General features: G+C 39.8%; 1 protein-coding gene across 3 annotated transcripts in view; it reads left to right on the top strand.

Annotated features, from left to right (window-relative positions):
* rabl6b (RAB, member RAS oncogene family-like 6b) overlaps positions 1 to 12,938 on the top strand; it is a 48,567-nt gene extending 35,629 nt beyond the window's left edge. For 2 of the 3 annotated variants that reach the window (XM_061980506.1, XM_061980507.1), the window contains exons 13-17: positions 378 to 587; positions 4,970 to 5,207; positions 5,268 to 5,454; positions 7,398 to 7,456; positions 11,147 to 12,938. In XM_061980506.1, coding sequence (XP_061836490.1) covers positions 378 to 587; positions 4,970 to 5,207; positions 5,268 to 5,454; positions 7,398 to 7,456; positions 11,147 to 11,329 — 877 coding nt within the window. In that variant the 3' untranslated portion in view covers positions 11,330 to 12,938. The remainder of the gene's footprint in view (positions 1 to 377; positions 588 to 4,969; positions 5,208 to 5,267; positions 5,455 to 7,397; positions 7,457 to 11,146) is intronic. The other variant, XM_061980508.1, reaches the window with a different exon arrangement.
* Positions 12,939 to 21,115: the final 8,177 nt, after the last annotated feature.

Below are 21,115 nucleotides of genomic sequence, written 5' to 3'. Positions count from 1 at the left end.
GCTGTATGTATACTTTTGACACAGCAGATTTGGTAACATTTTCAGTAGACTCATAATAAATTCATAAAAGAACCAAACTTCATGAATGTTTTTTGTGACCAACAAGTATGTGCTCCAATCCCTCTATCACAAAATAATAAGAGTTGTAGAAATTATTGGAAACTCAAGACAGCCATGACATTATGTTCTTTACAAGTGTATGTAAACTTTTGACCATGACTGTATATATAATGTAGTAACAGACACCTTCACAACTACTGTATATGTAATATGTTTTATATACACACTGCTAGTATATATATAATGTAGTAACAGACACCAACACAATGTAAAGATAGCAGATTTGTATGACAAATCTTCTTGTGTTCCTGTCGTAGTGACGGTGAAGGCAGAGGGAACCCCATGGTGTCTGCTTTCCAGGATGAGCTTGATCCTGACGACACAGAGTCCAGTCTTCCACAAGCTACAACGTTGCCACATAGCAAAGACATCTCTCTGTCCAGTGAGGACGAGGAGAAGGAGCGAGCACCAGCAGCAACAACTGTGAAAAAGGACCAGGAATTTGACAGTGAACCTGAACTCAAAGCGTAGGTTTTGACACCAGAAAGTGTTAAACGTGTTTAAAAATGTATTTTGTAATGTTGCAGGTTGCCCTGACGAATTGAAGGTTTGTTTGTCATTTACAGACAAACCTGAATTTAAACGGGAACTGCACTTTTTTTGGAAATATGCCTATCGTTCACAATCATGAGTTTTTTTGCATTTTAACATGCAAAAATCATCTTGTTCTTGGTGGCTAGCAATTCAGCTAATGGGAGCAATCTGTCCTAACTCTAAATCACTTTAAAAATGCATTCAAAAACCATCAATACTTAATTTACGTTCTGTAACGTGTATAATAACCAAACTGTAACGACATTGTTATTGTAAGAGCGAGCACTGAGGAACTCTTTTTCTAGCGTACTAACACATCGGTGTGCTATGGTATTAGCCGTATAAGCTAACTACAGAAAGAGATAAGCTAGCAACCGCGTCAACACAACACGCATATGAGTTTGTAATGCACAACACAATGTAATAGGACACCAATCTGTACTGAGTGAAAAACAGAACAATCATAATATAGTATCTGTAAAGTATTACAAACCCCGTTTCCATATGAGTTGAGAAATTGTGTTAGATGTAAATGTAAACGGAATACAATGATTTGCAAATCATTTTCAACCCATATTCAGTTGAATATGCTACAAAGACAACATATTTGATGTTCAAACTGATAAACTTTTTTTTTTTTTGCAAATAATAAATAACTTTAGAATTTGATGCCCGCAACACATGACAAAGAAGTTGGGAAAGGTGGCAATGAATACTGATAAAGTTGAGGAATGCTCATCAAACACTTATTTGGAACATCCCACAGGTGAACAGGCAAATTGGGAACAGGTGGGTGCCATGATTGGGTATAAAAGTAGATTCCGTGAAATGCTCAGTCATTCAGAAACAAGGATGGGGCGAGGGTCACCACTTTGTCAACAAATGCGTGAGCAAATTGTTGAACAGTTTAAGAAAAACCTTTCTCAACCAGCTATTGCAAGGAATTTAGGGATTTCACCATCTACGGTCCGTAATATCATCAAAGGGTTCAGAGAATCTGGAGAAATCAGTGCACGTAAGCAGCTAAGCCCGTGACCTTCGATCCCTCAGGCTGTACTGCATCAACAAGCGACATCAGTGTGTCAAGGATATCACCACATGGGCTCAGGAACACTTCAGAAACCCACTGTCAGTAACTACAGTTGGTCGCTACATCTGTAAGTGCAAGTTAAAACTCTCCTATGCAAGGCGAAAACCGTTTATCAACAACACCCAGAAACGCCATCGGCTTCGCTGGGCCTGAGCTCATCTAAGATGGACTGATACAAAGTGGAAAAGTGTTCTGTGGTCTGACGAGTCCACATTTCATATTGTTTTTAGAAACTGTGGACGTCGTGTCCTCCGGACCAAAGAGGAAAAGAACCATCTGGATTGGTATAGGCGCAAAGTTGAAAAGCCAGCATCTGTGATGGTATGGGGGTGTATTAGTGCCCAAGGCAAGGGTAACTTACACATCTGTGAAGGCGCCATTAATGCTGAAAGGTACATACAGGTTTTGGAGCAACATATGTTGCCATCCAAGCAACGTTACCGTGGACGCCCCTGCGTATTTCAGCAAAACAATGCCAAGCCACGTGTTACATCAACGTGGCCTCATAGTAAAAGAGTGCGGGTACTAGACTGGCCTGCCTGTAGTCCAGACCAGTCTCCCATTGAAAATGTGTGGCGCATTATGAAGCCTTAAATACCACAACGGAGACCCCCGGACTGTTGAACAACTTAAGCTGTACATCAAGCAAGAATGGGAAATAATTCCACCTGAGAAGCTTAAAAAATGTGTCTCCTCAGTTCCCAAACGTTTACGGAGTGTTGTTAAAAGGAAAGGCCATGTAACACAGTGGTGAACATGCCCTTTCCCAACTACTTTGGCACGTGTTGCAGCCATGAAATTCTAAGTTAATTATTATTTGCAAAAAAAAAAAAGTTTATGAGTTTGAACATCAAATATCTTGTCTTTGTAGTGCTTTCAATTGAATATGGGTTGAAAAGGATTTGCAAATCATTGTATTCCGTTTATATTTACATCTAACACAATTTCCCAACTCATATGGAAACGGGGTTTGTATTTCATGTTTTGTTTGTACACAGCTAGCCAGACAGCATATGTACTGTAGTTGTAACAACACATGACATGCTGCATGTATCATGATCAATACAAAGTGTGACTCACTCGATAGACAGTTGTCTGTTTGGTCCAGCTGGCCAGGGACGTTTGTTCCCGGTTTGTTTGGGTAAGCACTCAATTTATGTTGAAACAGCTTGGCTCCAAATTCCACATTTTGCAGCTTTGAGTCACTTTCACCTCACTCTCTCAGATGTCCGAACCACTTCATTTGGCTCCTCTCCTTTTTTTTAAGTCGATTTTTAAGAATCTGGACGAATAAAAATCGCGATTCGGTTGTAAATCTATTTTTTTTGTGCGACCCTACCCATCCCTACGTGTTACAATGAATTTGTAAAACAAGCATCACCATCGGCTCTTTTTTTGTTTGCTTTATATACGGTATATATATATTGTCGTCCACAAGTTACACTTTCCATGTAAGTTTTGCTAATAAGTGCTTGTCAATTATCATCTTTTGTTTCACACCTTGCATGTAGTTTAGCCCCGCTTTAGATGAGAACCTTGTGGGAACTCTTGAGAGCGATCTATGGCGGTGATTGTTGCTGGTAAATAAGCAAAGATGAGCGACTATCGTCACACCTTGACATCTCTGTCATGTAAACAAGGAAGTGAGGACACATGGAACAGATGAGTCAAATTATGGATTGTTCGTAAAGAGAGAGATCTGCTGAAGTTTAATCGCCCTTTTTTTTAACCAGTGTCTTTGGCAAATAATCATTACTTACAGTCGTGGTCAAAAGTTTACCCACACTTGTAAAGAACATAATGTCATGACTGTCTTGAGTTTAGAATAATTTCTACAACCCCTTTTTTTGTGATAGAGTGATTGGAGCACAAACTTGTTGGTCACAAAAAACATTCATGAAGTTTGGTTATTTTATGAATTTATTATGGGTCTACTGAAAAAGAGACCAAATCTGATGGGTCAAAAGTATACATACAGCGATGTTAATATTTGGTTACATGTCCTTTGGCAAGTTTCACTGCAATAAGGCACTTTTGGTAGCCATCCACAAGCTTCTGGTTGCAGAACTTTCCTCCAGAAGGTCTTATCTTTGTCCATGTGACGTCCGATGAAACAAAAATTAAGCTGTTTGGCCACAATGCCCAGCAATATGTTTGGAGGAGAAAAGGTGAGGCCTTTAATCCCAGGAACACCATTCCTACCGTCAAGCGTGGTGGTGGTAGTATTATGCTCTGGGCCTGTTTTGCTGCCAATTGAACTGGTGCTTTACAGAGAGTAAATGGGACAATGAAAAAGGAGGATTACCTCCAAATTTTTCAGGACAACCTAAATCATCAGCCCGGAGGTTGGGTCTTGGGCGCAGTTGGGTGTTCCAACAGGACAATGACTCCAAACACACGTCAAAAGTGGTAAAGGAATGGTTAAATCGGGCTAGAATTAAGGTTTTAGAATGGCCTTCCCAAAGTCCTGACTTAAACGTGTGGACAATGCTGAAGAAACAAGTCCATGTTAGAAAACCAACAAATTTAGCTGTAATGCACCAATTTTGTGAAGAATGATGGTCAAAAATTCAACCAGAAGCTTGCGAGAAGCTTGTGGATGGCTACCAAAAGCGCCTTATTGCAGTGAAACTTGCCAAGGGACATGTAACCAAATATTAACATTGCTGTATGTATACTTTTGACCCAGCAGATTTGGTCACATTTTCAGTAAACCTATAATAAATTCATAAAAGAACCAAACTTCATGAATGTTTTTTGTGACCAACAAGTACGTGCTCCAATCACTCTATCACAAAAAAAGAAGAGTTGTAGAAATTATTGGAAACTCAAGACAGCCATGACCTTCTACCATCCTAGTCACGTCCGTAGTGTCCTTGAGCAAGACACTTCACCCTTGCTCCTGATGGGACTGGTTAGCGCCGTGCATGGCAGCTCCCGCCATCAGTGTGTGTGTGTGTGTGTGTGTGTGTGTGTTGTGTGTGTGTGTGTGTGTGGAAAATAGTGTCAAAGCGCTTTGAGTTCCTTTAAAAAAAAAAGGTAGAAAAGCGCTATACAAGTACGACCCATTTACCATTTCTTTACAAGTGTATGTAAACTTTTGACCACGACTGTAAATACTATTTGTGTGTTAAATGTTCTCGGTACTTGTGAAGAAGTGAGAACAAATGCAAACTATATGTAATATTTGAATAATATACGGTTTCACTTATGTCACTGCTGCAGCCACATCAGACAACCAAAAGGATCTAAAGCTTCAGAGCCCAGAAAGCCGACTTCAGCGCCCATCTTCCTCACTCTAACTCCAACATCAGAGCAGCAGGACAAGAAGGTGGGAATCTCACCCATGGCTGAGGACTCTGACACAGACCCCGAGGTTCCAGTGGCCCAACAGATGCTCTCTTTTGTAATGGATGATCCTGATTTTGAGTCGGAAGCATTCAACACACCCAAAGTAGAAAAGGTAAAGCGACATTTCATAGCCTGTAGAACAGAGCTTAATAGAACCTGCTGTGATCTTCAGACGACATTCCCAGTCGGAGATGGACTTCTATCTGACCTCTCAGATGATGACATGCAGCCGACCAAGGAGCCAGAACCTGCAAAGCCCGCAGTGATCTCCTTCAAGCACAAGGATGATACGGACCTTTTTGGCCTCGGCATTCAAGAAGAGCCCTCAGCGACCAAAGAGAGCAGCGATGAGCAAGAAGGCAAGACATTTTTCTCTGTGTTGTAACTCTAGCCATGAAATAGTCTTGTGGTGTGTTTTCATTCTGTCTTGTTACATCTAATGTAGGGCTGTTTGTTAGGAACCGTAGGTGTGGTTTTGCTACAGTAAGGGAATTAGATGCTAATGCCACAGACACTAGTCTTGTGTTGCGCTATCAACAACCGATTAAAGTAATATGACCACACTCAAGACTACAGTAAAAATATCATTATCAAAATCAAAACAAAAAAGGCACTACATGCAGGCCTGCAGAAAACGGCAAGAAAAGATAACCACAACAATACCCACCACAACCATCAACACGACAATACCCACCACAACAACAGTAACAACCACCATACAACAATACCCACCACAACAACAATACCCACCACAACCACCAACACAACAATACCCACCACAACCACCATTACAACAGCAACAACCACAACCACCACAATACACATCACAACCATCAACACAACAATACCCACCATTACCACCACAATAACAGCAACAGCCACCACCTCAACACCTACCACAACCACCAACACAACAATATCCACCATAACCATCAACACGACAATACCCACCACAACCACCATCACAACAATACCCACCATTACCACCACAATAACAGCAACAACCACCACCACAACCACCATCACAACAATACACACCATTACCACAACAGCAACAACAACCACCACCACAACAATACCCACCACAACCACCATCAAAACAATACCCACCATTACCACCACAACAACAGCAACAACCACTACCACAACAATACCCACCACAACCACATCACATTAATACCCACCATTACCACCACAACAGCAACAACCACCACCACAACAATACCCACCATTACCACCACAACAGTAACAACCACCACAATACCCACCACAACCATCAACACAACAATACCCACCATCACCACCACAATAACAGAAACAGCCACCCCCACAACAATACCCACCATCACCACCACAACAACAGCAACAACCACCACCACCACAATACCCACCACAACCATCAACACAACAATACCCACTATTACCACCACAACAACAGCAACAACCACCACAATACCCACCACAACCATCAACACAATACCCACCATTACCACCACAAAAACAGCAACAACCACCACCACAGCAATACCCACCACAACCACCATCCCAACAATACCCACCATTACCACCACAACAGCAACCACCACCACCACAACAATACCTACCACAACAATACCCGCCATTACCACCACAACAGCAACAACCCCGACCACAACAATACCTACCACAACAATACCCGCCATTACCACCACAACAGCAACAACCACCAGCACAACAATACCTACCACAACCACCAACACAACAATACCCATCATTACCACCACCACAACAATACCTTACTAACTACTACTGCTGTTCCTACTACTAACTACTGTTATTACTAACTAGTACTAACTCCTACCATTACTATTAACTACTGGTATCACTAATTACTACTACAAACTACTGTTATTACTAACTACTAGTAGTACTAACTCCTACCATTACTACTGTTATTACTAATTTCTACTACAAACTACTGTTATTACTAACTACTACTAGTAATAACTCCTACATTACTACTACAAACTACTATTATTACTAACTACTACTAGTACTAACTCCTACCATTACCACTAACTACTGTTATTACTAACTATTACTAGTACTAACTCCTACCATTACCACTAACTACTGTTATTACTAATGACTACTACAAACTACTGTTATTACTAACTACTGTTATTACTAACTCCGACAATTACTACTAACTACTGGTATCACTAAGTACTATTACTAAATACTACTAGTACAGTACTGGTGCTTTGCAGTGGTTATTTGTGATGTGATGGAAGAATCCAGACTGATGTGTGTTTGTATTCAGATAAAGAAAGCAAGCATGTGTCCAAAGACAAGAAGAAGAAGAAGAAGAAGAGCAAAGAGGTAAACTTGTCATGACTTGTCTCCAGTGGAACTGGCTTTCAGTCCTGGTCCACCATGTTTTTCTTTGTACTAAAAGGGGCCCATTAAATGCAGAAGCAGCTTTTCTTACCTCTTGGTGCATGTTCTTGTGTATTTGGGATCTGCATAAATCATGAAGATGGGAAATCAAAGCATGGAGATAAGACAATCTTGCCTTCCTTCATACTTCCTCCAGATGTTTGAAACCTGTGCTATTTGTCACCTTTTTGCCATTGGTGAAGTCATATATGGCAGGAATTTACCCAAAGTGCTTTGCGCGAGTCTGCCATTGTAGTCAATAAGCTTCTTCTTTTTCTCTATCCTGTTGTTGTGGGGCAGACTGGCTCGTACATGCACATGCATGCTCCACTGTGGCCATCTCTAATACAAACTAGCGTACAGTTCGAACTTATATCTGTTAGTAGACTCGCTATGGAAGATACAAACATGGCTGACGGGCAAATGACACGGTGGAAGTAAAAAAAGACCCGTTATGTTATGTGGACCACAAGGAAGTCTTTTAAAATCATCATAATACTCTTTTAAGTTGACATGAAGTAGGGGTGTGAGTCTGTGGGCACCTCACGATTCCCAGGGTGACGATTTGATTCAGAATCGTTTTTGGATTCAAACCAATGTATTATTTGGTATAATAATTATAATGAAACTTTTTCAAAACTGGTTTCAGGTTAGAAAAGCTCCTTCTGGTTGGATGGAGATGGATTGTATTCTTGTAATTAAAAAAACAAGTTTTTAAATACATTTTTCAGAATTGTGAATCAATTTAGAATCGGGATCAATAAGAATTGTGATTAGGATGTGACTCTGTTTTTGTTGTGCACCCCAAGTGCGGCACGCAGACATCTTCAATTTGGCCCGCGAGTTAATAAGGAATCTTTCTTCTTCATTTTAATAGTCTTGACAACTTTGATTCTGCTATTATGTTGCCATCCAGTGGACAATGTGAGTAATCCAGGTCAATGACCTTTAATTATGCTCTGACTTCTATGACCTAATGCAAACAACCATCCCTAGTCATGGTGCAAAAAAAAAGATCCAACCAACACAAAAAGTTAACACAAATGGACACACATAACACAACCTGCTCACTGAAATGTGTGGATTTTATATAAAATGTCCAAACACAACATGTAATTAAAAATTACACCCATTTAAATCCATTACTAAGCGTGGTTGGAAAAAAGCTAAAATCTCTCCACACGTATCCTTTTTTGGCGAATTGTAGCTGCTTGATATTTCTGATTGATTACAAAACTTTTAGGGAGGTCGTCACGGAAGTAAACAAAGTAGAAGTCTAACTTTAACATACTCTTAATATCCACTTATATTAATGATCAATGATATATCCATTATATGAATGTATTACTATATTAATATAATGTTCATATATGTAAATGTATATATGAATGTACATATGTACAAACCCCGTTTCCATATGAGTTGGGAAATTGTGTTAGATGTAAATATAAACGGAATACAATGATTTGCAAATCCTTTTCAACCCATATTCAATTGAATGCACTACAAAGACAAGATATTTGATGTTCAAACTCATAAACTTTTTTTTTTTTGCAAATAATAATTAACTTAGAATTTTAATGGCTGCAACACGTGCCAAAGTAGTTGGGAAAGGGCATGTTCACCACTGTGTTACATGGCCTTTCCTTTTAACAACACTCAGTAAACGTTTGGGAACTGAGGAGACACATTTTTTAAGCTTCTCAGGTGGAATTCTTTCCCATTCTTGCTTGATGTACAGCTTAAGTTGTTCAACAGTCCGGGGGTCTCCGTTGTGGTATTTTAGGCTTCATAATGCGCCACACATTTTCAATGGGAGACAGGTCTGGACTACAGGCAGGCCAGTCTAGTACCTGCACTCTTTTACTATGAAGCCACGTTGATGTAACACGTGGCTTGGCATTGTCTTGCTGAAATAAGCAGGGGCGTCCATGGTAGCGTTGCTTGGATGGCAACATATGTTGCTCCAAAACCTGTATGTACCTTTCAGCATTAATGGCGCCTTCACAGATGTGTAAGTTACCCATGTCTTGGGCACTAATACACTCTCATACCATCACAGATGCTGGCTTTTCAACTTTGCGCCTATAACAATCCGGATGGTTCTTTTCCTCTTTGGTCCAGAGGACACAACGTCCACAGTTTCCAAAAACAATTTGAAATGTGGACTCGTCAGACCACAGAACACTTTTCCACTTTGTATCAGTCAATCTTAGATGAGCTCAGGCCCAGCGAAGCCGGTGGCGTTTCTGGGTGTTGTTGATAAACGGTTTTCGCCTTGCATAGGAAAGTTTTAACTTGCACTTACAGATATAGCGACCAACTGTAGTTACTGACAGTGGGTTTCTGAAGTGTTCCTGAGCTGACACTGATGTAGCTTGTTGATGCAGTACAGCCTGAGGGATCGAAGGTCACGGGCTTAGCTGCTTACGTGCAGTGATTTCTCCAGATTCTCTGAACCCTTTGATGATATTACGGACCGTAGATGGTGAAATCCCTAAATTCCTTGTAATAGCTGGTTGAGAAAGGTTTTCCTTAAACTGTTCAACAATTTGCTCACGCATTTGTTGACAAAGTGGTGACCCTCGCCCCATCCTTGTTTGTGAATGACTGAGCATTTCATGGAATCTACTTTTATACCCAATCATGGCACCCACCTGTTCCCAATTTGCCTGTTCGCCTGTGGGATGTTCCAAATAAGTGTTTAATGAGCATTCCTCAACTTTATCAGTATTTATTGCCACCTTTCCCAACTTCTTTGTCACATGTTGCTGGCATCAAATTCTAAAGTTAATGATTATTTGAAAAAAAAAAAAAAGTTTATCAGTTTGAACATCAAATATGTTGTCTTTGTAGCATATTCAACTGAATACGGGTTGAAAATCATTGTATTCAGTTTATATTTACATCTAACACAATTTCCCAACTCATATGGAAACAGGGTTTGTATGTGTATATATATCTATGTGTATGTATGTATATATATGTGTATGTATGTATATATATGTATATGTGTGTGTGTGTGTGTGTGTGTGTGTGTGTGTATGCAAGTATGTATATATGTATGTAAATATATATATGTGTGTGTGTGTGTGTGTGTGTGTATATATGTATGTGTATATATATGTGTGTGTATGTATGTATGTATATGTATGTATGTATATGTATGTATGTATATATATATATATGTATGTAAATATGCATGTATATATGTATGTATGTATGTATTTTTATATATATATATATATGTATGTGTATATATGTATGTATGTATGTGTATGTGTGTATATATATATATATATATATATATATATATATATATATATGTGTATATGTGTGTGTGTGTGTGTGTGTGTGTGTGTGTGTGTGTATGTATATATATATATATATATATATATATGTATATGTGCGTGTGTGTGTATATATGTATGTATGTATATTCATGTATATATATGCATGTATGTATATATATATATATGTATATTTATATGTATATATCTATGTATAAATATGCAGTTGGCTGTTGGCCCTCGACCAATATTTTTAGCCCAATGTGGCCCCCAAGTCAAAAAGTTAGGACACCCTTAATCAGGCTGCTTGTCTTTGGTTGATGATGGAGTTCCTTGTTGACAGGAGGACGAGAAGATCAAGAAACACAAACACAAGAAGAAGGAAAAGGAGGACGCTGTAGAGGGCAAGGAGAAGAAGAAGAAGAAAGCGAGGACCAAGAAAACCGACGTGGACGAGCTGGAAGACTTTCTGGGTGGAGGAGCCAAATCGTCCACAAGGGATGACGGGGATTATGAAGAGCTCTAAAGTGAGGGATGGATGGCATCTCCAAGGCCCACATGATGCTGTGCTCTTTGCTCTCACCTGTAAGGTAACTTCCATTCCTCTGCTACCAAATAACCAGTCCAACATGGCGCAGCTTTCACCACAGACGGACGCTTCATGTGGCCGCCTTGACGGGCCTGCACACGGACTGTGGGGGGTCCACCTTTTCAGACTTAAGGCAGATCCTGCTGTCCGTATAGGGTGGGTTCTGGACCCACCAGCCAGTTGTGGAAGTCGCCCATGAAAAAGTCCACTCGCTACACCAATTTCCTTTTAACACTCTTTTTGACACCTGTTATGTGGTGCGTTTGAGGACCGCCAAACAAAGTGGGACATCTCGACGCTAAGAGAAATAATATCAGTGAAGCATGAAAACATGTTGAACTTGTATGAAGTGTTTTTAAGTTATTACTACTGACGCCTCAGTGAGTGTGTGGCACACTCACTACCTGCATTGACACCGCACTGATACTGTCTTTGCTGTTTCATAAAGGTTCCCGATTAAAACTCACACTGGACCTGCAAATGACATAAATAAAAGGGACCAATTGGGAAATCTGGGCTCATTTTGATTTTATAGCACCAAATAAGGTAAATGATCTTGTTTTCCAGTTTACTTTTTCAGGCTTTCGTTTTCCTTTCTGCATGGCTATTTGCTTTAAAATAACTAAATAATTACATTTGCTACCTAGTAATGTTTTTAATCCAGCAGTGCAGTTTCAATACAGCCAGTGAGTGTGCCACGTACTCACTGAGGCGTCATTTAGCCATCACCGTATATTGACACACATTGGATTGCTTTTAGCTTGTCTTTACTGTACAAACAATGTGTTCAAGTGCATTTTTATGTCAGCCACCCTTGTCGCTAACACTTTTTATAACCCCGCTTTAGGAGATCCACGCTGTAACTAAGATTAGCATTTATTTCTTACTTTATTTTTAGGGGGTTAGCGTAACGAACTGTAATGTGCTATCACTCGTCGACAGTTACATTTGTGTGTGTGCGTGTGTGTGTGTGTGCGTGCGTGTATTCGTATGCACGTGCGCACTTTAACCCACGTTATTGGATGCGATCGCTCCTCCGCATGCGTTACAGAAGACGGATGATAAATTGTAAATGTAGAGACTATGGAGGTTTGTTTGTGTTTTTTATTATATGACAGCTTCTTTTTTTTACGCTGAATTTACCTGAATTACTTGCGGTTGAATTTTGTGAACAGAATTTTTTTACCTATAATTATGCTGACAATTTCATCGAATATGCAAGTAAAATGGGTGTTTAAAAATTCAGTTTGTTAAAATTGTGTTTTAAAATACAATGTCAAAATTCAATGTAAAAGAAATTCAGTGTATAAACATTTTGTATACATTTATTTTTTTTTTTGGTAAAAACCATTCCGTGTAAAAAAAAATCATTTGTGAAAAGAATTCAGTGCAAAAATGATTTAGTGCAGGAAAATTTTGTGTAAAAACCATTAAGTGCAAAAATTATTTAGTGCATGAAAATTCAGTGCAAAAAAAAAATCAGTGTATAAGTTTTTTTGCTAAAATATTTATTTTAAAAACAATTCAGTTCACAAACATTTTGTGTAAAAAATGTTTAATGCCGAAAAATTCAGTGTATAAAAATCCATTGCAAATAAAATCAATGTTTAAAAATACAGTCCATAAAAATTCAGTGTACGGAAATTCAGGGTATAAAAAAAAATCAGTGCATAAAAGATTGTGTGAAAACATTCAGTGTATAAAAATTCTGTCCCAAAAAATCAGTGCATATAAATTTTTTGCAAAAATATTTATTTTAAAAACAATTCAGTGCTAAAAAAAATCAGTGTATAAAAAAATCAGTGCAAAAAATATTTAATGCCTAAAAATTCAGTGCAAGAAAATTCAATGTATAAAAATACAGTCCATAAAAATGCAGCGTTTAGAAATTCAGTGTATAAAACATTCAGTGTATAAAAAAATAAGTGCATAAAAGATTTAGAGTGAAAACATTGAGTGTATAAAAATTCAGGGCAAAAAAATCAAAGTATAATTTTTTTTTTTGCAAAAATATTTATTTTAAAAACAATTCAGTTCATAAAAATTCAGCAAAAAAAAAAATCAGTGTAAAAAAAAATGTACTGCTTAAAAATTCAGCGCATGAAAATTCAGTGCAAAAAAATTCAATGTATAAGAATATAGTCCATAAAAAGGCAATGTATAAAATTAAGTATGAAAAAAATTCAGTGTAAAAAAAATTCAGTTCATCAAAATTCACTTGCTGTTAAATTAAGACTGAAGAAATCGATCGTGTCTGAGAACCAGCCAATGAGCTGCTTTAGTCTTAAATTCCCAAAAGTGAATTTTGAAGCAACAAATCTTCCTACACTGAATTTTTTTGTTGTTGGTGCAAATATGTTTTTACACTGGACTTGTAGGTGACGTTTTTTTTTTTTTACAATGAATTTTTACTCAATGAAATTTGATGTAAAAAAAAGTCAGTTGACAAAATTCCAAGACAAAAAATTGGACAAGATAAATGGAGTGTGCTGTAATAAAGGCCCAAATGAAGCTGTCATGTAAATAAGATGTTTTTTTGTTGTTGAATCTAACAATAATATAACAGTACTGTCATGTAACACATCTTTTTTCTGTCCTCGTGATGCTTGTCCTCGTCAGTGTGTGACATTTTTACCCAGCTTTTTTCCATCCCAACTTACAGTGCATTTTTGCCTGGTTCCTGTGAGAATCCTGCGTGTGACTGAAGCATTTAGAAGTGAGTGTAGGTTAATTTACCCAGGACTCAAACGACCAGCAGGTAATACTGTATCATCTCTTTCTCTTATGGACTCATCATTGCGTCAACATTGTTCTTTACTCACGCTCAAAGTGGGAGAGGAAGCAAAAAGCTATTCAACTAATGTTCTCTTTTAATTGATGTCAATTAAAGACACAACTTCCCCATCAACTTCAATATTCCTACTGGTGTTGTTGTCACTTTGAAGTCACTGAGCTCACACCAGGGTGTCCAAGTAAGTTCCACACACGGGAAAGTGAAAATATGCACTGTGATATTATTATTCACTTTTCCTTATTTGATGTTTTACTAAACACTCAAACAACTCCTTGGTAAGTCAATGTCGACTTAAATACACTCCAGTCATAAATATTGTTAGGGCGGCACAAACAATTAGTTCACATTTGAATCGCGATTCTCATTCATTCCGATTCTAAATCGATTCACAATTTTCAAAAATGTATTTCAAATATATATTTTGTTTTTCTTTCAATTTATTATTGTATGCATGTGTATACATATATATATATATATATATAGAGTGTGTTTGTCATAAAAACTGGGTTTAAAAGACATTAACGCATACAACAAACAAATAAAAAATAATAAACACTCATTGACAGAGAGATATGAATCAGAACATTGAAAATAAAAAACTACAAATAAATATGACTAATTTTTAACACTTTTATAAGTGGAACCCTTTTGGATCCGTGTGAATTTTAGTGTGATTGGTTTTAAACAGTCATTGCTCCAAAAATTATAATGAATCAAAATCTATGTTATGAATTATTGACATATTTAAGACTCCAATTACTTCACATTAAATATTACACTTTGACATGTTTTTGGGTGGGGGTGAATATTGCATATTTTGTGTTGGCCATAAAACAACTGTGTTTTCTTTGACAAAAAGGGCGTAAAACATTAAAAAAAAAATTAAAAAAAAACTTTCATTAGACAGATCTAAAGTTGATCTTAAGAAGATTTAAGTGTTAAAAAATAAGAATTTGTCACTCATTTTTAACATGTTTATGGCTGAGACCCTTGTGGGCCCCCGCATGCTTTCATTCCTCAGCGTGCGGCCCTCAGTGTACAAAGTTTGGCCCCCCTGGTCTCGAAATGTGTCCATCACACACACACATTTTTTCAACGTATTGTTCAAAATCAATCTTATGAATTATTGACCTATTTAAGACATCAAATATTCCACTTTTATGGGGAAAAAATTGCATATTCTGTGTTGTTGCCGGATTTTTATGACATAAAAGCGCATAAACAAACAAATAAAAAAATAATAAAAACTCAGTAATATGAAGTTGAACTAGAGATTTAAAAAAAAATTAATTAAAAATTACTTATTTTTCACACTGTTATGAGTGGGACCCTTTTGGATTCCTGAGAATTTTTATGTGATTTTTTTTTTTTTTTTTTACTCATTGTCCAAAAAATAGTAATAATTCGAATTCAATGTTATGAATTATTGACATATTCAAGGCTCCAATTATTTCACATCAAATATTACACTTTAACATATTTTTTTGCCATACAAAGTTTTCTTTGAAAAAAACAAAAATAATTAAAAACAACCCTTATCAATACCTGGTTCTGAAGTTGATCTAAAAATGAAAGCGTTGAAAGTAAAAAATAAATACATCTGTATATATATATATATATATATATATATATATATATATATATATATATATATATATATAACTTATTTTTTATACGTTTAAGAGTGGGACCCATTTGGATCCCTGAGAATTTTAGTGTGATTTTTTTTTTTTTTTTTTTTTTTTTAACTGTCATTGCTCAAAAAATAATAATGAAGGAAAATCAATGTTGTTATGAATTATTGACATATTTACGTCTCCAATTACGTCACATCAAATATTACACTTTGACATATTTTTGGGGAGGAAATATTGCATATTTTGTGTTAGCCATAAAAACACGCTTTTAATGACACAAATGGGCGTAAAACAAACAAATACAAAAATAAACACTCATTGATGGAAAAATATGAATTTGATCTCAAAGGTTGAAAATAAAAAATTAAAATTAAATATGACTTATTTTTTACACTTTAATGAGTGGGACCCTTTTGGATCCCTGGAAATTTTAGTGTGATTTATTTTTTTTAAACTGTCATTGCTCCAAAAATAATACTGGATGTTACGAATTATTGACATAATTAAGGCTCCAATTACTTCACATCAAATATTGCACTTTGAAATATTTTGTGTTTTTGCCTGGGTTTTCTTTTACAAAAACGGAATAAAACATTTTTTTAAATGGAACTATATATCGACAGATCGGAAATTGAGAAATTTAAGCGTTGGGAAAAAAAATATATTTATTTTTAACATTTTCATTTCGGGTCCCTTGAAGGAAGCCCTTAATGTTAAAACAAATATTTAAACATTGTAATGGTTTTGGAAATGAAAAATATCAAAATGGCCACCACATGCTTTGATTTTCCCATAATTCTACTGTGCAGACTATGTAGACTTTCACCTATGACCCCTTTTTCTTACATTTTCCATTAGCAGTACAAAATAATTAAAACTTTGTACCAACAAATAAATCTGAAGTTGACCTTGAGATATAAGCGTTGAAAGTTAAAAAAAAAAAAAAAAAGAATAATGTTTGACTGATTTTTAACACTTTTGTGATAGGGCCCAATTTAGATCCTGCATGAAGATTTTAGTGTGATTTCTTTACTTATTTTTTTAACTCTCATTGTTCAAAAAGATAATCCATCCATCCATCCATCTTCTTCCGCTTATCCGAGGTCGGGTCGCGGGGGCAGCAGCTTAAGCAGAGAAGCCCAGACTTCCCTCTCCCCAGCCACTTCGTCCAGCTCCTCCCGGGGGATCCCGAGGCGTTCCCAGGCCAGCTGGGAGAGATAGTCTTCCCAGCGTGTCCTGGGTCTTCCCCGTGGCCTCCTACCGGTCGGACGTGCCCGAAACACCTTCCTAGGGAGGCGTTCGGGTGGCATCCTGACCAGATGCCCGAACCACCTCATCTGGCTCCTCTCGATGTGGAGGAGCAGCGGCTTTACTTTGAGCTCCCCCCGAATGACAGAGCTTCTCACCCTATCTCTAAGGGAGAGCCCCGCCACTCGGCGGAGGAAACTCATTTCGGCCGCTTGTACCCGTGATCTTGTCCTTTTGGTCATGACCCAAAGCTCATGACCATAGGTGAGGATGGGAACGTAGATCGACCGGTAAATCGAGAGCTTTGCCTTCCGGCTCAGCTCCTTCTTCACCACAACGGATCGATACAGCGTCCGCATTACTGAAGACGCCGCACCGATCCGCCTGTCGATCTCACGATCCACTCTTCCCCCACTCGTGAACAAGACTCCAAGGTACTTGAACTCCTCCACTTGGGGCAAGATCTCCTCCCCAACCCGGAGATGGCACTCCACCCTTTTCCGGGAGAGAACCATGGACTCGGACTTGGAGGTGCTGATTCCCATCCCAGTCGCTTCACACTCGGCTGCGAACCGATCCAGTGAGAGCTGAAGATCTTGGCCGGAGGAAGCCATCAGGACCACATCATCTGCAAATAGCAGAGACCTAATCCTGCAGCCACCAAACCAGATCCCCTCAACGCCCTGACTGCGCCTAGAAATTTGTCCATAAAGGTTATGAACAGAATCGGTGACAAAGGGCAGCCTTGGCGGAGTCCAACCCTCACTGGAAACGTGTCCGACTTACTGCCGGCAATGCGGACCAAGCTCTGACACTGATTATACAGGGAGCGAACTGCCACAATAAGACAGTCCGTTACCCCATACTCTCTGAGCACTCCCCACAGGACTTCCCGGGGTACACGGTCGAATGCCTTCTCCAAGTCCACAAAGCACATGTAGACTGGTTGGGCAAACTCCCATGCACCCTCAAGGACCCTGCCGAGAGTATAGAGCTGGTCCACAGTTCCACGACCAGGACGAAAACCACACTGTTCCTCCTGAATCCGAGGTTCGACTATCCGGCGTAGCCTCCTCTCCAGTACACCTGAATAGACCTTACCGGGAAGGCTGAGGAGTGTGATCCCACGATAGTTGGAACACACCCTCCGGTTCCCCTTCTTAAAGAGAGGAACCACCACCCCGGTCTGCCAATCCAGAGGTACCGCCCCCGATGTCCACGCGATGTTGCAGAGTCTTGTCAACCAAGACAGCCCCACAACATCCAGAGCCTTAAGGAACTCCGGGCGGATCTCATCCACCCCCGGGGCCTTGCCACCGAGGAGCTTTTTAACTACCTCGGCAACCTCAGCCCCAGAAATAGGAGAGCCCACCACAGATTCCCCAGGCCCTGCTTCCTCATAGGAAGACGTGCTGGTAGGATTGAGGAGGTCTTCGAAGTATTCCCTCCACCGATCCACAACATCCGCAGTCGAGGTCAGCAGAGCACCATCCCCACTATACACGGTGTTGACACTGCACTGCTTCCCCTTCCTGAGGCGGCGGATGGTGGTCCAGAATTGCTTCGAAGCCGTCCGGAAGTCTTTTTCCATGGCCTCCCCGAACTCCTCCCATGTTCGAGTTTTTGCCTCCGCGACCGCTGAAGCCGCACACCGCTTGGCCTGTCGGTACCTGTCTGCTGCCTCAGGAGTCCCATGAGCCAAAAGAACCCGATGGGACTCCTTCTTCAGCCTGACGGCATCCCTCACCGCCGGCGTCCACCAACGGGTTCTAGGATTACCTCCACGACAGGCACCAACTACCTTGCGGCCACAGCTCCAATCGGCCGCCTCGACAATAGAGTTACGGAACATTGTCCACTCGGACTCAATGTCCAGCACCTCCCTCGTGACATGTTCAAAGTTCTTCCGGAGGTGGGAATTGAAACTCTCTCTGACAGGAGACTCTGCCAGGCGTTCCCAGCAAACCCTCACAATGCGTTTGGGCCTGCCAGGTCTGTCCGGCATCCTCCCCCACCATCGCAGCCAACTCACCACCAGGTGGTGATCGGTAGAAAGCTCCGCCCCTCTCTTCACTCGAGTGTCCAAAACATGAGGCCGCAAATCCGATGACACAACTACAAAGTCGATCATGGAACTGCGGCCTAGGGTGTCCTGGTGCCAAGTGCACATATGGACACCCTTATGTTTGAACATGGTGTTTGTTATCGACAATCTGTGACGAGCACAAAAGTCCAACAACAGAACACCACTCGGGTTCAGATCCGGGCGGCCATTCTTCCCAATCACACCTCTCCAGGTTTCACTGTCGTTGCCAACATTAGCGTTGAAGTCCCCCAGTAGAACGAGGGAATCACCCGGGGGAGCACTCTCCAGTACTCCCTCGAGTGAATCCAAAAAGGGTGGGTACTCTGAGCTGCCGTTTGGCGCGTAAACGCAAACAACAGTCAGGACCCGTCCCCCCACCCGAAGGCGGAGGGAAGCTACCCTCTCGTCCACCGGGTTGAACTCCAACGTGCAGGCTTTGAGCCGAGGGGCAACAAGAATTGCCACCCCAGCCCGTCGCCTCTCACTGCCGGCAACGCCAGAGTGGAAGAGAGTCCAGCCCCTCTCAAGAGAAGTGGTTCCAGAGCCCTTGCTGTGCGTCGAAGTGAGTCCGACTATATCTAGCCGGAACTTCTCCACCTCACGCACTAGCTCAGGCTCCTTCCCCCCCAGCGAAGTGACGTTCCACGTCCCAAGAGCCAGCTTATGTAGCCGAGGATCGGACCGCCAAGTGCCCTGCCCTCGGCTGCCACCCAGCTCACACTGCACCCGACCTCTATGGCCCCTGCTATGGGTGGTGAGCCCATTGGAGGGGGGACCCACGTTGCCTCTTCGGGCTGTGCCCGGCCGGGCCCCATGGGGACAGGCCCGGCCACCAGGCGCTCGCCATCGTGCCCCACCTCCGGGCCTGACTCCAGAGGGGGGCCCCGGTGACCCGCGTCCGGGCGAGGGAAATCTGGGTCCTTGGTTTGTGTTCTTCATCGAGGTCTTCGAGCTGCTCTTTGTCTGATCCCTCACCTAGGACCAGTTTGCCTTGGGAGACCCTACCAGGGGGCATAGAAACCCCCGGACAACATAGCTCCTAGGATCATTGGGACACGCAAACTCCTCTACCACGGTAAGGTGGCAGCTCAGAGAGGAGTCAAAAAGATAATGATTTATCAAAATCAATGTTATGAATTATTGACTTATTTAAGGCTCCAATTACTTCACATTAAATATTCGTCTTTTGAATTTTTTAGGGGGGAAATCTTCCATATTTTGTGTTTTAGCCATAAATAAACAGGTTTCTTTAACAAACAGAGCCTTAAACATAAAAAAAATAATAATAATAAACTTTATATCGAAAGATCTGAAGTAGATCTAGAGGTTTAAGTGTTGAAAAAAAAAAAAAATATATATATATATATATATATATATATGACTTATTTGAACCATTTTCAGGACTGAGTGGAGCCCTAAACACATATGTGTTTAACTTATTTCTTCTCCTTTTCATTCATAATTTACTTTATGTTGATTGATTGATTTTTATTTTCTTCATTTGTTTGATTTTTTATGAATTAAATAAATAAATAAAATGTTGGATATTTACTTTCACTTACATGACCCATTTTTCATTACATTTTCCTATGGCAAAATTACGTATTATGCGTCAATATTCACACACGTTGATATTTACAATATGTTAAATATTAAACAGCGCATAAATAAATATGTAAAACACGTTGAGGTTAATGAACGTGAGCCTATATAAAGAATGACGTCATATTTCTAGATCAGTGTATATTTTGGTCATTTGATTTCCGTTTCATGAGGAAATACAAAAAACGACTGGTTTATTTGAATTTCATATTTACGAATACTTTAAACAAGCGTTTTTCTATTTGCTGGAGTCGAAGACCAATAACAGCATCTAAAAATCGGTTTGATTTTATTTTATATTTCATATAACAACGTAAATCCCCAGAAAACAACAGGGGGAAAACTACTCTTTTTTT

The sequence above is a fragment of the Nerophis lumbriciformis genome, linkage group LG20 (assembly GCF_033978685.3).
Source record: "Nerophis lumbriciformis linkage group LG20, RoL_Nlum_v2.1, whole genome shotgun sequence".
Taxonomy (NCBI): domain Eukaryota; kingdom Metazoa; phylum Chordata; class Actinopteri; order Syngnathiformes; family Syngnathidae; genus Nerophis; species Nerophis lumbriciformis.
Note: the sequence above shows the minus strand (reverse complement) of the source record. Positions and strands in the feature narration are given on the sequence as shown.